The sequence below is a fragment of the Leuciscus leuciscus genome (genome assembly GCF_965113295.1).
Source record: "Leuciscus leuciscus genome assembly, chromosome: 15".
Lineage (NCBI taxonomy): Eukaryota > Metazoa > Chordata > Actinopteri > Cypriniformes > Leuciscidae > Leuciscus > Leuciscus leuciscus.
Genome location: NC_138739.1, coordinates 28382340 through 28407319, shown reverse-complemented (window position 1 = coordinate 28407319; position 24980 = coordinate 28382340). Strand labels below are relative to the sequence as shown.

Below are 24980 nucleotides of genomic sequence, written 5' to 3'. Positions count from 1 at the left end.
AGCTTTTTTTTAGCATTTTTTTATGATCAATAAGTTATGACAATATGTTTTTACATTGTTTTAACTCATCAAAATAAGCTATTTTCAACTTTTTATTATTATTCATTTTTTTAAATAATTTACATTATATATAGCCTACTTTAGCACTGACACATCAATTCCTATATTTGTTTGTTTTTGGTCTACGGTGAAGTTTACCTTTTTATATAATTTATTTAATAAAATGCTCAAATTATTTGCTTACGTAACATGTATACTTTTATTTCTTGAAATATTGATCTTTAGTATTTGCTATATCCAACTTCCTGAGATTCGAATTCCACGTAAGTTTGTTGTTTACCGTAGACTTCTCTCGTATCCAAGCAATGTGTTTTCCTTGACTGGTTGCCCAGTTACTTCTTTATGACGTCAGGGCATAGTCACGCCCCTCCTAAATCAATGGCTTCTCCCGGTTAACATCTTTTAAGGTGGCTCGGATCTTATAACTTGGCTATATCTGTGTTTTACCATCCAACTGAACCTCGTTTTCACTCTTAGATTACATGTGAATGAAACTACGGTCATATATTCATACAAATGTTATGAAACGTCCATAAAAATGAACTAAAGCATGTGATTGAAGGCCTCCACCTTAAATCACATGCTGACATCGCAAGAAGCGAAGACTCCACCCATTCTATGAGCTGCTTTGTAAAGAGGTGTTGTGCTTCAACTCCGACGCTCGAATGCTGTCACACGGTGTAGCTTCGGATGGCAGGAACACTGGAATAGACTTGGGATTTAAACCGGTGTCTGCACTGGGAAAGCCGATTCATTTAACCCAGACACATCTTAGCGGATATTCTTTGTGGACAAATCTAAACTATATAAATATTTTCTCCATACATGCCAAAACTAGGCAACCTTGTGGAGGATTCTGAGACATTGTCGCGAAACTTTGAGGTTTTCGCCACAATTATTGGTAAGTGTCAGAGTCATATTTTAATAAGGATATTGAACTTTTTATGCAACAGCTGGTTTGCTGTCTATTCTTTTTGAGTTTTGCAGTAAGTTAGGTTTCGTTTTAAAGCAAGTTACGTGTTTACTTTGACTTTTTACATTTGTTTTGAGAAAAAAAAAAATCTATTATTAATTTCTACCAGCTCCGACCTTCTTAGATTATTTGAATTTGGGAAGTTAAAGAGATTTTAATTAAAGACATTTAAAATTAAAATACTGCCACGGTTTCAATGCAGCATATTTTTCCATAAAATACTGCGGTTGTCATTCTGCCTAAGTTTCCTTTTGTTCTCTACGGAAGAAAGTAAGTCAAATGGGTTTGGATCAACATGTTGGTAAATGACATAAAAATGTATTTTGCGTGAACTTTTCCTTTTAGTAGCAAATAAATGTTAAGCTTCTAAGCTTCCACTTGATGTTAATTTATTGCTTATACGAAAAAAAAAAAGAAAAAAAAATTGTTTTGGACCTGCCTCGCTTGTTTGGAAATGGGCTTATACCTATTTTGGTCACTGGTTGGCGCTAAAACTACACCGTAAATTGTAGATGGATGGATAGATTTTTTTTTTTCTCACACTGGTTCACACAACTCAGTGATGGCTCTGCTCATGCACCACGTGAATAAGTTGTAAAGTCTGGCATAAGGAACAACCACTTGGGCATTATGCCAGAGTTTTTTTTTTTTTTTTTTTTTTTTTTTTACAGACCTGCCATATATCCCGAAACAAGTTCTTTTTTTATCAGTAGTTTCTTTATATAAGGTGTTATATCATAGCTGGCCCAGCCATCTGTAGACGTTTGCAGACTGTAGCTTACAGCACATTTGGCACGAGATCATGATGAGTGATTGACGTAAGTGTCAATTTGTGTATCGCCCCAAGCGATGCTTATACTGGATGACTGGTCTGGGACGCGACGTTTCCTTAAGAGCATACTGTCTTTTATGGAGGACTATTTGAATAGAGATAATCATAATCATAATACAAGCTTTCAAACGTAAGCTGCACACGTAGACAGATTACAGGCTCTTAGAACATGCGTGTATAATTATATATTTGCATATGGATGATTCTTCAATATCATTATAGCTTTGTACTTAAATTGACTGATTTTAAATATTTTTTTAAAATCCTGGGTGGAAGAACAGCGAATTATGGAGGTAATAAACCTAGATCACTGTTTGCATCGACGAAATATCCATGTAGTTGCGCGATTGAACAAACTAAGTTTTACATATTACAAATATAACACCAAAATCGCTGAAACAAAAAGGGTTACGCAAGACGAACCTAAAAAAAAAAAAAAAAAATACTGACTGAAAATTCGACCCATAAAAGTCACTGAATAATTTGCACAATGGGAAACAAATATGCAACCTTGACACTTTTTTGTTTATATTGCACACGTTTATAATGCGTTGTTTTGGAAACATACCGTTTAGTGTTGCCATTTAAACATTCAAGGTGATATTCGGTGACTTTTGTTACTTTGACAGTTTGCCTCATGAATGGTGTGGAATTGGTAAGAGTAGGTTGGAACTCCAGGACTGGAGCTCCTCGCCCACTCAGATTGGATTTGTCCTCAATGAGGACAGCGATGTGGGGAGAAAAAGGAGGCGGGGTTTGTGCTCCACGTGGGTGAGCAGTCTGTCCCCTCGTTGGCTACGAGCGTGTGACGTCTTTACAGAAGCCTCTTCTGATTGGACAGCGCTTTTGTGGGTGTAACCAAAGCTGCACAGTGGAAGCGAGATACGGCGAAACAACGGGCATTATTATGCGTGTTTCACTGGAGTTTCTCTTCGCGATGAGGGCTGGGGTTTAAAGAAACCGTTGCGCTGGTTTTGCAGTACACTGTCAACGACAAAGGACTACAGTTAACAGAATATCCATGTTTATGCACTATCGGAAAATTAGAATTAAATACTGCTGTAAAAGAAGTTATTAATTTGGAGGCTCACAGCAGGATCGATCACCAAACGGGAATAATCATTTGGGAATATTTTCCAAGAGCTTTTACAGATAGCTTTCCACTGAGAGATCCAGCCCTATCCATCCGTCCGCTTCCACCGACCCTGTCTCCTCTATCGTAGGCTATCGAATGGACCAGCATCCGAGCGCCCGGAGCTGCAGCAGTCGCGGAACTGCGCCGTCCTGCGAGAGCGTCTCCGGCGAGCCCCCCATGAATTTGTACATCCACTCCACCACCGGCACACGCTTCGAGCTCTCCCTTCCCGCAGAAGAGACCGTGGAAGGGCTAAAGAGAAGACTCTCTCAAAGACTGAAAGTCCCCAAAGAAAGACTCGCTCTGCTACACAAAGAAACGTGAGTAGTAGCCTGATGTGTTACTGTTAGGTTGCACGGTTGCTTGTTTTTAACAATGGTTAAGAGCACGTCAGAAGGTTGGTTTTTGCTGGGCTTCCTAATGGAGATTTGCAGCCACCTCCGATGGCAAGCCGTTTTAACATTTATTCAGTTAAACTAACTAGTTGGATTTATATTTTACCAGTAGGCTACTTGTTTTTGTTTTTTAATCATCACTAGTAGCCTACTGGTAGTAATCTCTCCACTTCATTGGCAAATATTCATTAGATATCTAGTGCATTGAATTAGCACTGTTTAGTATCTATTCAGTTAGTAACCAGTACTTATTCATTTAATACTATGGCATATTCTTTACCTACTTGACTCTATTTCAATAATCATGACAGGTAACTACTGTTGTACTGGTAATCAATTGCAAGTCTAAGGAGATCTGTGGTTCATATATATATATATATATATATACACACACACACACACACACATTCACTTCTGACTAGTACTTGCTGGTATGAATCCATTTTTTCAACTCATTAGGTAATAGTACTAACTATTTAGTTGTTTTTAACCATTCAAATAGTTACTATTATTTATTCCAGTGTAGTATCTAATATTGGGATATTGACTACAAGAAAAACAATAATCACTAGTATGCAAGGAATGAGCAGTTGATGACTTACTGAATAGATAGTAGTCACTACCGGAATAAGTACTAGCATGACAAAGAAAGGTAGTCTCTTACTAGAACAAGAATAAGTAGGCTACTAGTAACTAATTAGTAAAGGAAATGGCTTGCCATAGATGCTCTTACAGCCCTGTTTCACTTTGTTGCATGCACAGCACCAAAATATTTTTTTATATTTTATATTTTTGCTGTGGCAATCCACAGCCTCTTGAATAAAGAAATGAAAGTGATCTAAGCTGTTGACAGTGTGCTGTGGAAGTCAGTTAGACCATGTGCAAGGTGCGCTAGAAACCTGTGATATCTGAAACTGTACTACTATTTCAAAACATTATGCAAGCAATATAAGCTTTACAGCTTATAAAGGGCCCAAAGGTGTTTCCCGCTGACAGTAGGACATGCATATAAATAGATTTTCCTAATCTCTTGATTAAACTGGTTCGTTTGCTTGGTTAGAATATGCATGGCATTAGTAATTGTCATTATAAACTTGATGTCGGAGGAATAAAGCATTCATAGTGGGACTTGCGCTGCTGTGTTAGAATATTCTAAGCGAACGTTAAGGAAATAAGAGGCAATGTTAGTTTCAGGGCAGTTAGCACATTGCCTAACAATTGCACTTGGGTGGTGGAGCTAGGAGGTGAGAGAGAAGCTCTTTTGTCACTTGCAAATGACCCAAACAGTTGCATTGTTTGTGCTTTGAATTGGGCTGATTGAAAAGCCCTCACAAGTAATCACCACCAAATTACATCATCCTTTTAAAACGAAGAGCGTCGCTTAATCTCTTCTGTTTGGTTTAGCTGCCTCCAGGCCAAGTGCTCAGTCCCTTTGTTCGGCAGGAGGTGGTGACATTTAGCCTGAGCACATGTGTGTACATTATGCCACTAGGACAGACATTTTTAAAGGATCGGTGGGTTAAAAATACATTTAGACAGTTTATTTGAAACATTTGGATTCATGCGGGGGAGTTTTTGGACTAAACATGCTGATTTGTTTATGCACTGGAATCAGACAATTGTATTGTCTACTGGTAGAGGCTACACATGTATAAGCTTACTTTGTTTTCTATATTTGTATAAATATCTATATCTAGATAAATGTACATCATGTCCGGACCAAACTGTTATTTTCATGCTGTTATTGTGTACAGTTAAAAAGGGATAGTTCACTCAAAATTCACCCTCATGTCATTCCAAAGCTATGTGACTATTTTTCTGTGGAACAAAAAAAAAAAATTTTTTTTTAAAGGTTTTCATACAATTTTGGACCCCATTGACTTTCATTGTATGGACAGAAACAGTTATACAACATTCTTCAAAATATCTTATTTTGTGTTTGGCAGAAGAAAGTCTTAAACAGATCTGTTTTGGAATTAACTTCTGGAATTTTTCACATCTTGAGTTTTGAAGACTAACATCTCCTTGATCTTTCTAGACGCCTGAGTTCAGGGAAACTTCAAGATTTGGGAATAACGGATGGGAGCAAGTTAACGCTGGTTCCGACAGTTGAAGCAGGCCTAATGGTAAAAATAGCATGAGCTACTTTATATTTGTTGTACTTCGTTGACCCTTTTTGTCACTCTTATTTACCCTAATTTCTCTCTTCCTAAAGTCTCAAGCATCAAGACCTGAGCAGTCAGTAATGCAGGCGCTGGAGAGCTTGACGGAAACCCAGGTAAGGTTTCACTCTAATAAGGTCATCCCAGTAGATGTTTGAATTACACAGTGGCCCATTAAAATGGACAGTTGTGCGTACACTTAACCTAATTGCCAGGGCAGCACTGAACACCCGCACTTGGCTCTTTTTTTTTTAAAGGATCATTTGTGTGTTTTTGAACTCTCTACTGGGCAAGATGTTGCACTGACACACAGGGTAATGGGATACAGATGATGCCCTTCTAAGCTTTTAACTCAAAGACCTCCACACACTTACTACGCATATTTTAAGAAACACCTTCCAGTTTCTAGGCAACATCTGTGAGCCGAGGCAAACCCCACCTAGAAGCCACTTCATTGAAACACCACCTTTCAAATGAAAGAAACTCTGCAACTACTATTTTATCTAATGTGTATTCTTACCTCATTTTACTTAATGTTTTGATTGGTTATCCAATCTAATGTTGGATATTGACAGTCATTTATTTTGAAATACACTTGTATGTGCATGAAAATAGTCCACCTCCACTGCATCTTCTTGCTGATATTTTTTGGAAATCCTGGGTTATTGTGTTTGTGTGTGAGTGACATCAGTGTGTGCATTTGTTTAGGAGAGTAAAGGGCCAATCTGTAATGACGACACAGAAGTGTGGTTGAGTGTACAAGGGGAAAGGGTAGAAAGGGGAGTACACCACTCTTGATCAATATGCTCAATATGCCTTCTCCCGGCAGCTACAGTGTCTCCTCTTTCTGTAGAAAAGCTTTTTAACCTGTTAAAAGTGGCTAACGTTTGTCCTTTCTGATCAAAAAACCTTTTGCAGTGCCGTGCAAACGTTAGTTGCGCTTTTTCTCTGATCTAATTAGCTATTTGCAGGCACTAGGCAGCTAGCAATGTAATTTGGTTGCTTATGAAACGACCCCGTTTTAGAAATCGTCATTTTTAGTCATCGTTTGTGTCTTTTTTTTGTAGCTTCATGGTTACAGACATGAACTGAGTCAGTAACATTGTCAAATGTGAGACATATCAGTCCTTCAGAACTGAAATTAGTCAACACCATTGTGCAGCCACAACGAGTGTAAAAAGTGATCTGCACTCCATGATACCTACCGTTCTTGTCATGTACGGCTAGTTAAAGTCAGGCTTCGTTGTTACAGTGGACGACCACATATACATAGCAGAATTCCAAGAGCTACAGTGTTAGCTTCCAGGGAAAGATCTATCTCAGACTTCCTCGTAACCAGACTGTTTTATGGAAAGGGAAGGCTTGCAATTATTGGAATGGCATTTTTCCCCTTGTAACTCTGGCCTAACAGCTTTTTCTGGCCTATAATTTAAAGCTGCTGTGGTTTCGCGTGTCTCTCCATAGTCTCCAGTTTTACCCTCTCCGCCATTAAAGAGGAAGAACGGAATGACATCAAGGAGTTTCTTAGTTCCAAGGGAAAATATAGCCCAGTTTATGCAGTCCACTTGATTGATCCCCTTGAACATTTAAACGCCATTTTTGCATTCGAGCAGCGCTTTGTTGCTGGAAATAATGACTGGTGTCTGATTCTTCCGGCGATGGAGTACATTAATTAGAGGTTTCTGTGCTAATCCACCTCTATAGGCAGGTAGATTGCTCGCTTTTTCCTTGGGGGATAACAAATTGGTTTGTTTCCTCAAGTAAGCCTCAGTGCCACAGACTAGAGATGTTTTCCTGTCATAACTCTCCACCCTTCAGACACCCACCTACTCACTTTAGAATGGGTCCGGTGCCTGTCATTGTGTCTGAAAATGGACAGATGCAAATAATGGGATTCAACAATATAGAGCGAGTCACCTCTCAGTCACCCCCTTGTCATATCCACCCGCCCAACCCCCTTCCCAGAGGGAGCAAGGGATGAGAGGAACTGAATATGAGATATGGCCGTAGTGACGTCACCCTTGAGGAGGGTCTGGAGTGTATGTGATTACCAGGGAGGACAGTGATGAGTCAGAATCCTAGGTATAGATTGAAGACAAAAATAGAAGCAGTGGGATCGCACGTCACACTGACTGGCAAGGCTACAGAGGACGCCGATGGCTTTCGTGCCGTATCCACAATGAATTTTTTTTTTGATTTAGCAAATATTTGAAATGGAAAAGGTGGGTTTTGGCATGTTGTGTGAACAGCTGGCACATGGGAGGAGATATTCGTTTGCATTCATCTGATCTGTGATCAGGGCCATGCCTATGTGTGTTTGCACAGAGAGCACTCCCGATCCAAGGGGGACTAAGTTGACATGGGCAATCACTTGGATTCGTGACTGTTCTTGTTTCCCATCCGCCTTTGTGATTGAAGTGCTCAGTTTCGTGACTGAACTGAAAAGGAAGGAAGGAGGGAGAGAGGGGGACTATGGAGAACTTCTCTTTAGCCGATAACCAAGCCACAAGCTTTTTTTAATCAGTGTTAAACTCCTCTTCTGTACTGAGCTATTACTTTTTTAGCACTGTTTCTTATATTTGTCATTCTTAGTGTTTCTTTATTCTGTGACCTTTCTGGTTTTTTTTAGTCATTAATTAATGATGATTCCCATGATTGTAGATATTTTGAATCCTGTTGGCTGCAAGTGCGACACGTCTGTTTTGACTCAGTCTCTCGCCTACCCAGACTAATCTGTTCAGTCATCTGAGGAAAAAGGTGTTGCGCTTTCACGCCGCATATCTTTGATGGTCACCCGGAGCTCAGAGAATGAGGAAGAGGGGACACGGCAGAAGCAAAAAAAATGAAGATGCCGTCGTCACTTACCTCATGTTCCTCCAAACCTGTATGATCTTTCTTTATTATGTGGAAAACAAAAAAGATATTTTAAAAAAAAAATCTCTGTGCTTTTTAAATTGAAAAGTCTTTTCAATTGGACCAAATTTTTTCATTCTTCAGAATATCTTCTTTTGTGCTCAACAGAAAAAAATCTTTTGAATAAATGATGACAGCATCTTCGTTTTTGAAAAACTATCCCCTTTAGGCAATCGTTTCTGTCTGTGCCTTAAAATGATTTAGTTTAGGTCTACAGACATGATGGAAAGAGACTCCATGCAAGTTCTGGATGATCGAATTTAGCCTTTACCCACTGAATCCTCAGCGTTCAATCTTATGTAGACCTTGAGTAGGTCAAACCCCTCGAGTGAAATCTTTAAAAGTAGCCGTCTCTTCAGGGTTTGAAGAAAGATGCGAGTGATTGATTATTGTAAAGGAGCTTGTTATTGCATCCACACCATTCGTGCTCCTAAGGACTAGGCTATACTACCCCCTGGTGCGTTCAAAACCAGGAAGTCGATGATGAGGGTTAATAAGCTGGTTTTGAACTTTCCGTGTTTGCTGAGGCTTTTGATAGGTGACCAGTAGTCTTTTAGTAATGGTTGGTATCAAAAGAACCTGTTTTCTGATTTGACCCTTCATAGATGGGTGTATTCAGACTGTGGGTCAACGTCAGCCTGGTGCTGTTCCGAGCTCCTGCCCCATATCTCCTGTGCTACAGAAGAAACCGCCTGAAAATGAGTTCCTTGAACCGCAGGGACCCCAATAAATAAAACTGTCAGCTATAGAGTTGGGAGGGAGAAAAAAAAACGGAAGGAGCCAGAGGCGTACTCTCACTGAATATTTCATCAGCATCTACTGGCATCCTTACACCCCTCCACCCTCTCTCTCGCTACAAGGTTTCTCCCCCAGCCCTCCTCCCCTGTCTCCCCTTATCATGTTTTCTTTCTCTCTCCTTCACTCGCTCTTCACTGCATAGCAACCGCAGCCCACTGCAGAGCAAAATGCCTCCCCAACAAATCAAAATGGACGAAGTGCAAAGATAAAGGAATAGTAGCGCTAGTCAGTTTCAGGTGAACCAATGTTGGTTTATCCAAGTATAGAATTCTTCAACATGGTAGCTTGTTGCCATAGACATGTCAGTATCTACCTTTGTTACCTTTTAAATGAACCCAAACAGAATATGCAGACTTTTCCTGCATTTTCTGCACTGAATTTAGTGTTACATTTGCGAAATGAATGAAGATATGACAAAAAAAAGTGTTTTAAATTTGTCTTTTTGACTTGTTTTCCAGTAAAATGTCAAAAAATCTTTAAAACAAGATCAATTTACAACTCTGCATGAGATGTTAAGATTTGTTTCCATACAAGTCATGCTCTGGCAGATTTTGTTAACTTTCAGTGAACTTGTTTATACTAAAAGCGAAAAATCTGCCTATGCAATAAAACAAAAGTCCTTTGAAAACAAGTCCTAGAGATACAAATAGACAATCTCAGAAAAATATCAGTCTAGATATTTTCAATTTAGTTTCAAATAATTAAAAAAATAATTGTTTTACCGATACTTTACCTGGAAAATTACATAAAAATAATAGTTCAACATTAATCATTCCTTGTCTTTTACATATTAGCTTAACATTTAGGCTAATTAAATGTTAAGCTAATATGTAAAAGACAAGGAATGATTAATGTTGAATTTTTGGCATTCCAGTTCTGCGAATAATACCAATTCCTTGTGTGCCTGTTTGGAATTTGTGATCTGTAGTTTGTTTATTTTTATTTTTCATGTAGTGAGTGAAGAAAGGGTGGATCCAGGTAGGCCTCCGGCATTTCCAAGCCAGTGTCAAGTGCGCTCGGTTATAGAACTTGATCTGAGTGTCTTGACGAGAGATAGTCAGTGGCCTTTAGAACAAAGAGACATGTGCAAACGTACACTTGCGGTCTCTTTCGAGTACCTTATCCATTTTAGGCATTATAGACTACATGTTGACACTTCAGGTTCCGTACACTTGACAGATTCTATATAGCAGTGTTACAGATCTAGCCAAAGTCTGGAATTTCTGAAACTCTTTTGATAATCAAATATGGGCGTTCTTCCACAACCACCAAGACTCTCCATAATGGTCTGTTAATATTTCTTAGTTTTTCTAGTCATGACAAGAACACTTAAAACACCACAAACACATTTTTAACTCTATACTTGCACACGCATTTCTCAGATGCCGTGTAAGTGAAGACTGAAGATCTGTAAACCCGCTGTGTCCTTGTGGTCATTCGTTTATTGCACCAGAAGCGTGTGGGCTGGCCGATGTATTGACAAAGGTCTGTGTGACTCAAACTGACGGCTGTTGTGGGGAATGTCTATGCAGACCGTGTCCTCACCTTTCAGAGGCATTTTTACTGGTTTATGGGGGTTCACACACTCTCTCATTATGTGGGATGAGTCTGGGCTTTCAGTGAGTCAGTGAGATGCTTGGGCTTTATGATGACTGATCTGCAAGGCTAATGTGGGGTCTGGCACACTTTACTTGATGATTCGCAAGCCCAAATAATTTTAATTATTAGTGCTTGGATGTTCAGCGCCCTCCTTGCTGCTGATATTCAAAGCCTTTGTCCTATTACAAAGTCACTCCGCTATATGGCAATGGAAGTAGAGTAATTATAGGAACCTTCTGTTGGAGTCTAATTTGTGCATTAGATGCAAATCAATTCACTAGACAGCTGTCAGTCAGGGGTGGGATCCACCCTCACTCTGGGGTGAGCCACCAATTTCACAATTGACATTTAAATGGGTTGCAATCAAACTTGACAGGATATTCAGTGTATTTTCTTTTAATTTAATGAGTTCATAGTCAAACATAAATATCAAGGAGGATTTTTTTTTACTTTATCCTTCTTAAAGATGGAATAAGGGTCTCTGTGTCTGGCTCTCCACGTCTGTCAGTGAAATGCACAGAGTGGTAAAGGTCACTCGACTGTGAGAGTGGCTGTTCGATGGAAAAATAGATCAGCAAAAGAGCTAGAGAAAAAACGATGGAGGGTAGACCCCAGTGATTCAAAAGGTTAACAACAGGTCAGCCAGCTCTCTGTATTTCTCGCCTTGTTTTCAAGGGGTCGGAGAGACCCTTGGCTCAACTACCATTCTGGGTACTCCTAAAATGGACAAGCCTTTCCGGTCCAGCCTTTCAAACAATTAGCTATTATGTGACTGTGTGGCGAGTGGGTCTGCATCCTGTTTCTATGGCTGATTTTTCAGGCCTGGGGCCAGACAGAAGTTAGTGTTTCGTGGGTGTGCTGAATGGTAGAGTATTGTGTGTATGTGTGTGCCTTTTGTATACTTCTGCTTATTCATAAAAAGGCATTCAGTCATATTGCCAAATTCTTTTCCAGTTTATAGCAGTACAAATGGAATAACCAAAGCCACCCCCCTCTTCATTTCCTGTTCACAGGTCAGCGATTTCCTGTCTGGCCGGTCTCCTTTAACCCTGGCTCTGCGAGTAGGCGATCATATGATGTTTGTCCAACTGCAGTTGGCAGCACAGCACTCAGGCGGCCCACAGTTACAGCATCGGCATCTCATATCACGCGGGAGTCCAGAAGGCACAACAGGACAGTCTCATGGAGCTTCGGGCTCTGCCTCTGGGATGGCGAGGGTTTCACACAACCCCCACCCACATCACCCGCACCCACATCCTCACCATCCAAACACAAAGCTCCCATCTAACCCTGCAGCCTTCCCACCTTCCCCCTCTATCCCATCTGTTCCTCCCATATACCCCACCTCAGCCTCAGGGCACTGTAGCCCTCCATTGAACCCCTCTCAACTCCCTGGAAGTTTTCTTCACTCCCCGCAACCATCTTCGGCCTGTCCCACCTCTCCAAGCAGCCCCAGTCCTGCAGCTTCCTGTCCAGAGGTGAGCCACTGTTTGTCCTACATTATCCAATTCAGTAATTTTGTATAATAATGGCAATAGAGTTGATTCACCAATTAGATAAGATGCACTAAGATGTAAAAACCATACTAAGTGTTGACCACTGGCCCATGTTATGCACAGGCCAACTGCCCAGCAAAGACGTCTGGCAACTGTAACACTCCCTCGCGGTCCCGCAAACCAGGCGCTATCATTGAAAGTTTTGTGAACCATGCTCCTGGAGTCTTTTCCGGGACATTTTCAGGTACAACTTCTCAATAGAATATTTAAATAATCTTCTAATTATATAGAAGATTTATGTAATATAATTAATCTATATCTATAATGTATATCTAATATCTATATTGGTTCTTCCCTAAGGCACTTTGCATCCCAACTGTCAGGACAGCACCGGACGTCCCAGGCGGGACATAGGCACCATCCTCCAAATCTTGAATGACCTTTTGAGTGCCACCAGGCATTACCAGGGCATGCCACCATCACTCACGCAGCTCCGCTACCAGACCCAGTGCACCAGCCCAAGTTCGCCAGCACCATCACCATCACCACCGCCCTCACCTCCCCACACTCCCGGACTAACCGGCCTGCCTACCAGAGTGCCCTCTGAGACTCAGCCCACCCTCCACCCACTGGTGCAGTGCCAGAGCCAGATCCGCATGTGCAAGCCTCCCGGTAAGTTTTATTGCATTTTCCGGAATTTGGCCTTGTAGTGATGCATGTCCTGGAGCGTTTACTGTAGCTAAAAGTATTTAGATTGTAGCCAAGAGGTTCAGTATTCAAATCCAAGGCAGTGTTAACATAGCTTCAGAAGGTCCAAGACAAGGGTGTAAGGATAAGAAAAGTGAAGATGTTAGAGAGGTGGAGAAGGAACTAGGCTTGTTCTTTCAGGCCCTGGCAGTCATGCTCCAGCAGCCACAGCATGTCTGGCTTTGTCTCTGTGCTGACGGTGTCCTCTTTCCTCTGAGAGGCAAAGAATGGGGGTGGACTACTCTGTTACCAAGAGGAAGAAGGCAGAGAGCCAGAGCGAGAGAGATAACGAAGCGAGATAGCGCTCACAGACGTGTGGCAGGTACCCCGCTCTGTCTGGTAAAAACTGATTATCTGGGGCAGCTCACTTTAGCGCTGAGAAGGAAATTGAACTGCTCTGTCATGAAACACCACTGTTGGAGAGTACAGAGATAATGAAGAAATATCATCCTTGCACTGTTCAAAGCACGGGCCTGTTATCAATCTAGACTAGATTAAAAGCATACCAAGCTAACACTGCACAATATGAAAACATATCATCAACTACTTGGGTGGAATAACTTCGGTCACTCGATTTTCACAAAGGGGTTAGGAATCCTACGCATTTTTTGAGATGATGCATACTTTTCCCGTGTGTTAACCCCTCTTCTGCTTGCATAATACTCAGTCATTGGCCTGTTTCTCACTTTTATACTGATCCCACATTGAAATTAAATGGGCCATCCTACTGGTTCCCTTCTTGCTCATCTGCAAAAACTGTCTCAGCAGTCAGAGCCAGGGCTACTCAATGGAAGCTTGTTTTCACATCAGCCTTTAAATAGAGATTTACACAATAAATATGAGCTCCAAGAGAATGCTCATTGTGTTTGAAAGTCAGCAAGAGGAGGCGGAGGGAAAATACCAAGAGTCCATTCATAAAATTGTTGTTTATATCCGGCCAGTGACTGCCCACTGATTAATTGGTACTTCCTCTTGGGCAAGAGAGAAAAAAATGGCAGGACGCTGTGCCTATTTTCTGGACAAAACTGTTTTGCTTGTCAACATGTTTGTGAACCCATGGTGTAGGTCTAGATTTTGTTGTGTGATCGCTAGACATTTGTTTTGAGCTCTTTAAGACCTTTATCTCTCAGCACCTGGTGACCAACTTGTCTACATTGGACAGACACCTGTGTCTTTCATGACCCTTTGAAATGTCACATACTTTTAGCCAGGGTATCATCATCATTTCTCAGTATACAGTCTACTTGATGTGATTGCAGACCAAACAAACCCGATATCCCCACCATACTTGTTTAGACATCCATCTATGCACACTGTTCTTCTATATATTTGGCTTTGACAGACTGTAGTCAGTGTTTGCAGTGAGGTTGAAGAGAATATGGGGGATGGAGAGCTGGGGCTGCAAAGAGGGTCGGCTATTCTTGACTCAAATTCCTGTGCTCGCCGGGGTATCTCAGACCACTTTGCCCACTGCAGGCAGCCCCTTTGTTTGACCTAGTGTGCTCAAATAGTGCAGTAGTGTACAGGCCTCGCCTTTTGTAGAGAGAGTGAAAGAATGAATGCCTGTAGGTTTAAAACTTAGGGCTGGCCTTTAGATTTGGTGTTGCCTGGCCACTGCGCTGAATGGAGGGAGGGAAGGGGGATGAAACAAGTTTCAAACTGGGAGGGGGCGGATAGTGCAGGAATGCTTTCGCCCCTCAATGTTCTGTACTATCTGTCAGCTCAGGTTAGTTTAGTTTGGGCTGTGCAAGAGCGTCAGGGTGGAGCTGTATTTTAGCAGGGTGAGAGAGAAAGAACAAGGAAGGGTGCTTGAATTCCTCCCCTCGCTCATTTAATCCGACCGAAAGCAAACGCTCCTGGCTGCTGTGTACATACTGCAGCGATGTGAAATGTCAAGATTTCAGTCCTCTTTGTCCTGGGCTCCCCAGTGCTTAAACATTGCCAAGTTCTTTTCCTAACCCAAAAGAGACAGTTTGCCTCTGTGCGGATTGCTTGATCAAGTGCCCCAGGGCTCTCACCGTGTCACTGTGGTGCTCTGACCTGCCCAGCTCAACCGGGGGTTAAATAATTAATTCCCCCTCCTTGCTCACTGCCAACAAGCATGTAAGAAACCCCCCAGGCTGACTATCCTTAGCTGCTCATCAGGCGGGGGCCATGGCTAGCCATATCCGATGTCTTTTATTGCTCCTAGTATGCAAATTGTGGTCATTTGAGACCACGGCTCCCTGCCGGGTCATTGATGCCATCGCATCAGAGAAGCAATGGAGATGTCAGGCTTTGGCCGCTCCCCTGGTTTAGTTCTTGCTAGGGGTGCAGATGGCTGAACACAATGCCTGTCCTATGCTGTGCACCCACTCCGAGCTCCTCCCAACCCAGAGGCAACACTGGCGCCCATCCCAGCTCTCTGGGAGTTAGCTACAGCTGGCCTATAGAACAGGAGTACCTACTGATCTCAGAGTACATCTTAACAGGAACATTGCAAACTATAAAAGAGTATTTTCTTGGGGTCAAAGCTGGTCACTTTGTTAGAAGATCCTTAGGACTTTTGGTTGGACTGCGCAAATGCCTATAGATTGGTCAATGAACCTGAAGAGTGCCCACAATAAAGAATATCTTTTAAAATTGTTTAAAACACATGCCATGTTCTAGAAATGTACTCTTTGTATCTATTTTGGTTTCTTGTGGTTTTAAACTTTAAAAGTTTTTCATTTAACCACCATTTACCATTTTATTATTTTAAATAGTCACTCTACATGACTATTTAAATATCAATAAGCAGTGAAGTAATTGTGTTACAGTATTTTCACAACATTATTATTTTTAAGTAACAACATTATTTAATATATAATCTCTCTCAATATATTATATGAAAAATATTAAATATTTTACGAATTTTATTCTTTTCATGTAATTTTTTTCTTTTTTTTTCTTTTTTTCTTCAGTTTAAAATCAGGAATCAGAAATCAGGTTTTTTGTTATAATTTTTTACCTTTATGCCTCCAAAATATATGAAAAGAAATTTTAATACCTAAATTAAAAACATTATCATCTGGGAGGAAGCATATTCAACTCATTGTATGTTTGGGGAAATCAGTAGCACTGGACAAAAAATAACCATTAGAGGCCAAAGTTTGATGTCTGACACACTGTGACATACTTTTGTGTAACTCCCTCCTCCTCTGCCAAGACATCTCCCCTTGATGTAGAGTGATTGCTGCACCCAGACTCGAAAAGATCAGAAGACTTATCAAGACAAACAAACAAACAAGTCGAAGACAAGTGTTAATTAAGCTGATCTTTAATGGATCAATGGCAAAAGGGAAGCTCAGAGAGACTGCCAGATCGCTGTACTGTGGGCCGACACATTGGGTTGGGCTTAATGTTTACCCAAAACCCTGCTTAACTGACCTAATACCTGCAGACAGGCCAACAGCCTCATCGATTGGGTAAAAATCCTCCCTCCATTGCTCTCTCTCTCCTCATTCTTAATCCTCCTCCTTTCCATTTTCCTCTCTCACGTGGTTATCAGCACTTGGCCTGAATCTTTCTCCCTCCATGCAGGGATCAATACATTCTCATACATCAGCTCGTTCCCTTCAAAAAGCACGAGGCGAGAGCATAACATCCCAGCTTTTTGCACGCTGCTACTTTTTAGATTCCAGAGGGATTTTTTGTGTAATCTCTTCCACCCTCCATGGCTTGTTCTCATTTGCCTATTTCTGTCTTAATTTATGTTCCTCTGAGGCCTCCGTCACGAGGCTGTATTGAGGAGGAGGAGGAGGGACGTGGGTGGATGTGGGTGCTGGGGGGAGGGGGTTAGAAAGAAGGCCAGGTGTATATCTCATGCGCGGGCCCAAACAGCTGTGTGGCAGGAGGCGGGGCCAGGGTTGTTTTGTCCTCTCCTCCCCCTGTTCCTTTCCCCTGAGGCTCGGGCAGAGCTTGTCACAAGCCCTTTTTTTTGCCCCAACCCCCCCTAATTTGAGCCGCAGGCCTGAGAATGCCAAGTGCGCAGTGAGGACACTGCAGCACACACGGCTCGCTCTGAGACAATGCATCTGTGGCGAAGGAGGATGAGGGGAGGAAGGGAAGGGCAGAGAGGGTGAATGCAGGGGGAGGGGCTTTTTCTGTCCATGATGTTCACTTGCAATCGTTGCTGGCAGCAAAATTACTCCCTGTTCTTGTCCACCCACCCCCCCATATGTGTATGAGTCCAAACCTTAGCATAGGGAGGGGTCTAGGAAGCACGAAGGGACAGAAAAGAGGGAGAGCTTTTGCACTGCTTGTTCTGCCTTTGTTCCCAGTGTATCCCAGCCCCCCTACCGCAGCCGTTCACTCTTTTTGCACTCACGACAGCTTAGGCGGATCTGTTGGGATGGCTTCAGGCTGGTGAGCCATGCCACAGCCTAATAATAACCCCCCTAAACGGGTGCATTGAGTCTCCCCCCGGGCAGCCACGCTCGTCCTTATAATGATGCGGGGGTTGTTCGAAACATTCAAGTTAAGTTTGTTTTTCCTTGCAGCACAGTCCCCAAGCCATGCCAAACTAGTGGTGATGTTTTTACAGTGTCCGTGGATCTGTTTGAATGGGCGACTGTGTGAGAAAGGACATTGGCAGAGGCCACAAATTCTCACAAAGAACAAAAAGGAACTTGGCTTAGTAGCCAAGGGTCTGCCTTTAATGTCTTTGAGACCATTGTAAGCTTCGTACAATACCTTGACAGTGGCATGCCGTGCCCAGTGCCGTTAATGAGCTCCTCTGGTTTTTTTTTTTTCCCTCACAGATTTTTTTGTAGTTAGGTCCCTTGGGGCACCGCAGCCTTATGCAGCAAGGTTTTTTTTTTTTTTACCAGCCCCAGTTGGTATGCAGAGAAGAGCTGACAGGCTGCAAGGTGAGGTGGTTGGCCTACTTTTGAGGCCTAGAGTTGCAGCGAGACTCTTTGAAAGGGCAGATGAAGGAGAAAAACAGTAGTGTAACCATAGAAACCTTTCTGAATGCTTTATCTGTTGAGTTTGTGCAGTCGAACAAAGACCTTCATAACCTGTAAGGTCCTATAAGACCAGAACCTCTCTAATCATGCTAAAATGCCAGAGAAAGCCCCAAATCTGATTTGTCTAACCAGGTTAGGAAGGAACTGTTTGGTGGATCTCTGTTGTTGTTTGTACAGCCTGTTCTTTCTCTACAAATATCCAAATGATTAAAACTACCACTTACATTTGTATCGCAAATCCTTCCTGGATGGCTCAAACCCGCCCACCCCGGAAAGGTATTATGTAAAGGGGGAAATTAAAGCCACACAAAATCCTGATTTCATTTTGATATGGAGAGGTGGATGAAATTGATTAGCGAATGAGAATATGCATCTGAACTCTTTTTCTATTGCAATCTGGGTGGAATTCCAGAGCTTGTCTTTCTCATTCTACCTCCTTGTCTGTCTTTCTCTCCTGAGGTATTGGGGAGGGGTGAACCATGTGTGCATATGGGGGTGGGGGTCTTGGTATTGGGGGGTTGGGTGGGTGATTACTCGTTCAATGAGCTCAGGCCAGGAAAAGAAAGGGGGGGGGGAGGGCCCGGCTTACTTCGCTTACAATTTCCATTCGCTTGCATTTTCTATTGAAAGCCAATAGCAGTGTCCTCGCCTGGAGATGGATTGCTGCGCTAGAGCTAAGGTTTAATCAATAGGTCTTTTTAATTTGCCATCGATCCATGTTAAAAGCTACTGCTGCTGGTGCTGTGTGCGTATGTGTGGCGGAGCACATGCGATGAAAGTCTATGCTCGGGATTATTGACATTCTAGCTGGCTATTTCATTATTTAATTCTGGGATAGTTCCTAATGGAGCTGGCTAATAGATTGTGGTTTCTTTTCTCTTCCATTCTCTTGAATATATTTATAAATGAAAGGTTTAGTGTTTGAGCTGTGGAGTGGAAAACCCCCTCATGCAAATTGGTGCATTTAGCCACTAAAACCTTTAGAAAGGAGATTAGAAATTGCAAGGTATTTGCTTCCTGTTATAGAAATTGTATCGCTTAGGAATGTGTGTGCACATGCACATGTGGGCGTCGGTCTCCTTGCGGGCATGTAGGTTCCTTTATGAGAATGCACTTCTCCCTTTTGCCTATCTCAAGGACACGCCTGCCAGAGCCACTTCTGATAAGGGAAGAGAGGACTTGCTGCCACATACTGAGATGCTCTTCTAAAATGAGACGGCAGCAGAGTGTGCTTATTTCTGTACTGACTAAAAAAGAGAGAGTGATTGGCCGGAGGTAATCGCAGCATGCCTTTTTAAGAACATTGACGTCACCACTCAGACTTTAGTTTATTTATCCAGCACCCGGCCTTTGATAACATTCAGCAGGATCAGCAGTCGGGATCCAAAGCACTGAGTCATTCTGTCCTAGACCAAATATGTGTACTGCACCAGCACTTCCCCCTGCTGAAAACACTAGCGTAGATAGTCACTACCTTATGTTGTGTTTTGGATGCTTGTCGGGGTTGTAGATCTAGCTTGGGATCAGATGCTCAAATGCGAATGAAGTATTTCTTGGTCAACCAGCTCTGCCTGAATGCTTTGGTGCGCCAGCTAGGGATGAGTCACAGTAGTCAACTAGTCATTCAACAACCTCCTAGTCATTTATTGATTATTATTATTGACATATTTTGTTGACATGCACAAATTGTATTTTTTTCAACACCTTTCTTACCCATCACAGCCATACACATTCAAATGGACGTCTTTGGCCATTGTTTCACGTCTCACTGTTTTTTTGTTTTTTTTTGTGTGTGTCTCGTCATGAGTGTTGCAATTTTAAGATGGCATGTAACTCAGGATTTGATTTTGGAACTATGAAGTTTTGCACGTTCTTAGCAACTTTAGCTAGTTTATACTAACTTAATCAGTGCCAAGTAGTCTGAAGCAACAATTCAAAGCTTGACTGACTTTTTTTTTTTTTTTTTTTTTTACTCTAGACTCTAACTCTTACTCTTTCTCCCTGGTTCTTTAGGAGACCGATTGCGTCAGACGGAGAACCGTGCCACACGCTGCAAGGTGGAGCGACTGCAGCTGCTCATGCAGCAGAAGCGTCTGCGCAGGAAGGCCCGGCGAGACTCTCGTGCCCCGTACCACTGGCTCCCCAACCGCAAGGCCGGGCGCAGCAACAGTAACAGCAGTATGTCTAGCGAAGGCTCCCTGGACCTGGACTTTGAGGACTCTGTGTGGAAGCCCGACGTCAAAGCTGATATGAAATCGGAGTTCATCATGGCCTGAAGCCGCAATTGTTGCACCATTTTTTTCAAGGAAGATTGGGGTTTACACTTTAGAGAGGAGAATTTCCGAAGACTGTACACACAGACGTACATTCAGAATATGGTAGGCTTTACTCCTCGTCTATCCTGTGACCACAAAGACTTTACACAAAGGAAGATTCACAGACTTTTACTTACCTTACGTCCTTGATAGACTACGATCTTGGAACAGACTAAATTTCCAAATGACGATGTTTGGATCTGGATTGGACTGATGAATAGACAGAATTTGGACTCTGAACGTCCAAGAAGTAAACACAAATGAGCATAGCAGACGTCATCGGTCTTGGGATTTGTTTTTCTCTTTACTTTTTTATGTTTTTCTTTTTTTATCCTGGGGGAAGATCCATACATGCCAAATAAAAGGCATGATGAACTGACAAAAATCAGATACTGATCCTACTTCCTCCTTTTTTCTTTACGAATGGGCATTCACAGTTCAAGAATCATTTTGAAGGGGGTTATCTTTGTTTTAAAGTCCTGTTTTTCTTGAATCATGATGATTTCTGAAACAATATGTAGCATTACCCACAAAGCATTCAGGTTTTTTATCTTGTAGACGAGGAGGGTTCATTTGCACACACACCTGTGATTTGAAATAGACAAACGATATCATAACATAAGCAAGAAATGGCACAGTGCATGTTTAGTATATAAATGTATAAAAAAATACAAAAAAGTCTCTCAACAACAGCTCAGTAGAGTCAGAGGTTCAAGTAGGAAACTAGAATATGAAACGAAACAAAAATATGCTGATGTGATTGAAGATGCGAGGCTTGTGAAGTTGGTTGTTTTTAGTATATATATATATATATATATAAAGAACGACTTTTCTTTTTTACCTCCGCAAAATCAAACAAACCAACTAACCAAATGTAAAACAGCAGTTGCTCAGCAAGGCTCAAGTCACGCTGTGAAATGAATCTGATGTTTTATAATCATTTAAATACATTACTGTCTAAATGTGTATAATAGAGAGAGTGGTGGGGTGCCAGAGGAATAGTTTACAAATGTGCATTATAATGGCAGAGGGGAATCTCTCATTTATGCACTCAACTAAAACAACCCGCCGTTCAATGGTTTTATTCCAGCAAACACTGACAGTTGTGACACAATTTCAACAAGATTACACTTATTTGTGCGTTCGGCCAGACTTCTTTGCAGATTCCCACTTAAACATCCAGACTGGAGCGTATCTCCCCCCTTTACACTCTGATAGTGCCTCATATATAGACGTACTGACATATTCAATCAGGCGTTCCACAGACAGACGGTTCTGCTGCTATATGGGACTTCTCTTTGCATGCAAAAGTGTGAATTATCCTGATCCTTTTTTGTAGAAAATAATAATTATAACAATACTGAGAAACTGGTGCTGAAAAGAAAAGATATACAAGCATGAATTTGTGAAAAATGGGGTGAGGGGAGGGGACCCAGATTTCAATTTGGAAACGTGATGTTACATATCAGTTGCAAACCAAAACAGGACTGGAATTCTACTGTACATGGATCATTTCCAGACTAACCAAGGAACAATGGAATATTTTCTACTCTCAACATCCAAGGGATTCTCAGAGCAAACCCCAACACTCCCATTGACCTGTCCAGATGGGGACTAACCAACCAACATTCGCCCCTAATGACTACTTGGAAATAAACGTGAAAATGTCCTAAACCACATCGATGTTGCACTCACTGAGTTTGCAATGAGATTACCTACCTGAAAGGGAACATTGTCTTTTCCTTTTTTTTTTTCTGTTCAAGTGGCCTTAACGTTCATTATCTAAACACTTGCAGAGTGGTGGACAACATAGGGATGTTTCTTTTGTTTTTGTCCTGTGTTTTTGTTAAAGCATCACTTTTTCTGGGGCAATTTTTGTGTTTAGGAGGTGGAGGCTCTATTATGTCAAGGCTTCGGTGCCTTAAAGTTTTGCCCTATCGTTGTGTACAAAAAAAAAATAATTCTGATCAAATTATTCGCATTTATGCAGGTTTTTATCAATTTATAGGAGCTCTGGTAGAATATTGTCTTTTATGATTGTTACAAGTCACAACCTGGAGGTTAAACAGGTTCCATCAGTGTGTTCCATTGTTTGTTTGATTACGTCCCTTGAACCCTGCTGTCCTACAAAGAAGCAACAAATTTTAATTGAAAAAAGGAAGTTTCAACTGCAGTGCTATAGTGACAAAGTGCCCTAACTCTCAACTGAGAAGTCCTTTAAGGACACATTGACAACATGCACTTCCCTTCTCAGATAAATGACTTAAAAGGACAATTTCTCCCTTTCCCCCAAGAAAATCATTATTTAATTTTTATATATGTATGAAATATACTCTGTGTGTGCCTCACCTATATGTAAAGCGGTAAAAAAAAAAAAAAGAAGTGAAAACTGAAAAAAAGCATAGGAGATGATCTGATTTTTAGGATAGGGTAATTGAATGAGGGTGGAGGGAGGGAACGGGGGGCATTTTCAATAGTTTGTTGGAGTTCTGATCACATCATTTAAGTTGCCTGTTCTTTCTTGTAGCCAATGAAAACTGATTACAAGAGTCAAGAAAAAAAAAAAACAATTTACAATGTTCTAGCTATAGACCGGTGTAGCACATGTGTGACTGTATTAATTTATGAAACCAAAATGGTAACTGTGAATTATGTATTTCTTTGTGCTTTTTTTAAAGTGGGAAGAAGGCGGGAAAAAAGGGCGTTGCTGTGCCCTGTTTTGTTTTTGTGGAATATAATGGAAATAATCGAGTAAAAAAAAAAAAAAAAGGAAAATATCTAAATATATTTTTTTCTTAAGCAATACATTTCAGTGTGACTTGTGATAGGACATTTTCTTTTTTTAGGTAATAAATTGAAAGAAAAAAATGATTTTTTTGGTGTATTTTGTGGTTTTTGTCTATGTGTGACTTTATCCCATGTGGAATTTGCAAGTAATATATATTTTACTATGAAAAGCTATGAACTACTATATAAGAGCTATACTATAGCGATAGATAGATAGATAGATAGATAGATAGATAGATAGATAGATAGATAGATAGATAGATAGATAGATAGATTAAACTTTTAGAACAAAAAAACTTTGTGTCAAGTGCACTCTTACGATGCTTCAAAATGCTATGTTTCCTAAAATGCTAATGGTAGCTTTGGGAGCCGAGCAAATATGTTAGTAGCTTGTGTTGCCACCTTACTTTACTCATTCGTGTCTTTCTCTAATACCAATTCCTTATAGTTTATAACAAGGGTGGAGTATATCTACGTACTGCATGGAGTGTCAGAATGGCTGTGCAGTTTCGTGATGAAAGCTAGCTTTAAAGCCTACAGATTTATATGTGTCTGCTGTTCGCTCAACCGCAGGGGTGCCAGATCAGAGCCGGATCGAGCGAAGTGACGGCGACTGAGACTCCCAACGCTCCCCCCATCTGTCAGCCAGTCCGTCCTCCTCTCGAGAGCTGAGACGAGATGACAGATTGAGGGTGAGCGCAGGACTGGCTGGTACAGTAGGCAAATGGTGCACACACACATGCTGTTTTAAGGAGAAGCCTTCAGCTCAAAGCTCCCACTCTCTCCGAAGAAATATCTCATAACATAAGAGGAAGCCATTTGCAGAAAAATTAAAGCAAAAGACAAGAACATTGGAGTTCAAATTGGTTTTCAAATGAGGAAGATTACTGGCACACACCACGCACGCTAATTCCAACTACTCTATTTAAAATCCCTGCTAGTGAATGGGGTCATCTCAGAAATAGTATGTGGGTGACTTCCCTCTGCGTCTCTTCAATCTGCAATGCCAAACACAATTATAAAGCATCGTTGTTGTTTTTTATCTCAACGTGTATTTTGCTCTGTTATTGCTACAAGTAAATTGAATATATGTGTAATATTAAAGTACTTTTAGATGAAATATAGCAAATGTCACACTGCAGAATTCACTGCTTGAAATGTAAACAACCCATCTGCTAAAATAATAGATATCTACTTCTTTATCTTTTCCCCGATATTAATGGTGAATGAATTATGGCTGTTTACATGTGTGGTAGCCTACTACACAAGCAAAACCACCCAAGTTCCTTATGTTATTTCCTCAGTAATGATATTTACAGGCAGGATAGTTTGCATATGTAGTATCCTTAGCAAACATTAACCGCTTCCATGAACTAATCCAGCTTAAAATCCAGCTTATCTTGATTAGTAGCAGTTGCAACTTGCTAACATTTTCTTTTCACTACTTCAATCAAAGTTTCCGTGAACTTTACATTGATTCATTTCCTCATTCTGCACCAGCTCAAATTAATGTCTGAAACCACTTTCTTTGTAATTCACAACAATAAAAAAAAGAGAAAAAGAAAAAAAAAAAGATAGCTGTGCCACCAAAGGTCAATTAGCCATCAATGTTCGTGGGTTTTAATGCATTTTTAGAATCTGACCCAATCATGCAGTTTACATAGGCCTACATTTCTCCACATGTGCAACTCATATGTAAAATTGCCATTGGCAATTAATAGGATATGCAGAGACTGAAATTTATAAAACTTGAGTCCAAGTGCATGCAGACACAAGAACA

At 41.2% G+C, this 24980-nt stretch overlaps 1 protein-coding gene across 1 annotated transcript; it reads left to right on the top strand.

Moving 5' to 3' along the window:
* Window positions 1-707: 707 nt before the first annotated feature.
* midn (midnolin) lies at window positions 708-23284 on the top strand. The gene is made up of 8 exons (XM_082138004.1): window positions 708-961; window positions 3089-3320; window positions 5434-5521; window positions 5611-5673; window positions 11881-12345; window positions 12487-12607; window positions 12724-13035; window positions 20112-23284. The coding sequence occupies exons 1-8, from the start codon at window positions 886-888 to the stop codon at window positions 20372-20374; spliced, it is 1620 nt and encodes a 539-aa protein (XP_081994130.1). The 5' UTR covers window positions 708-885; the 3' UTR covers window positions 20375-23284.
* The last annotated feature ends 1696 nt before the right edge of the window (window positions 23285-24980 follow it).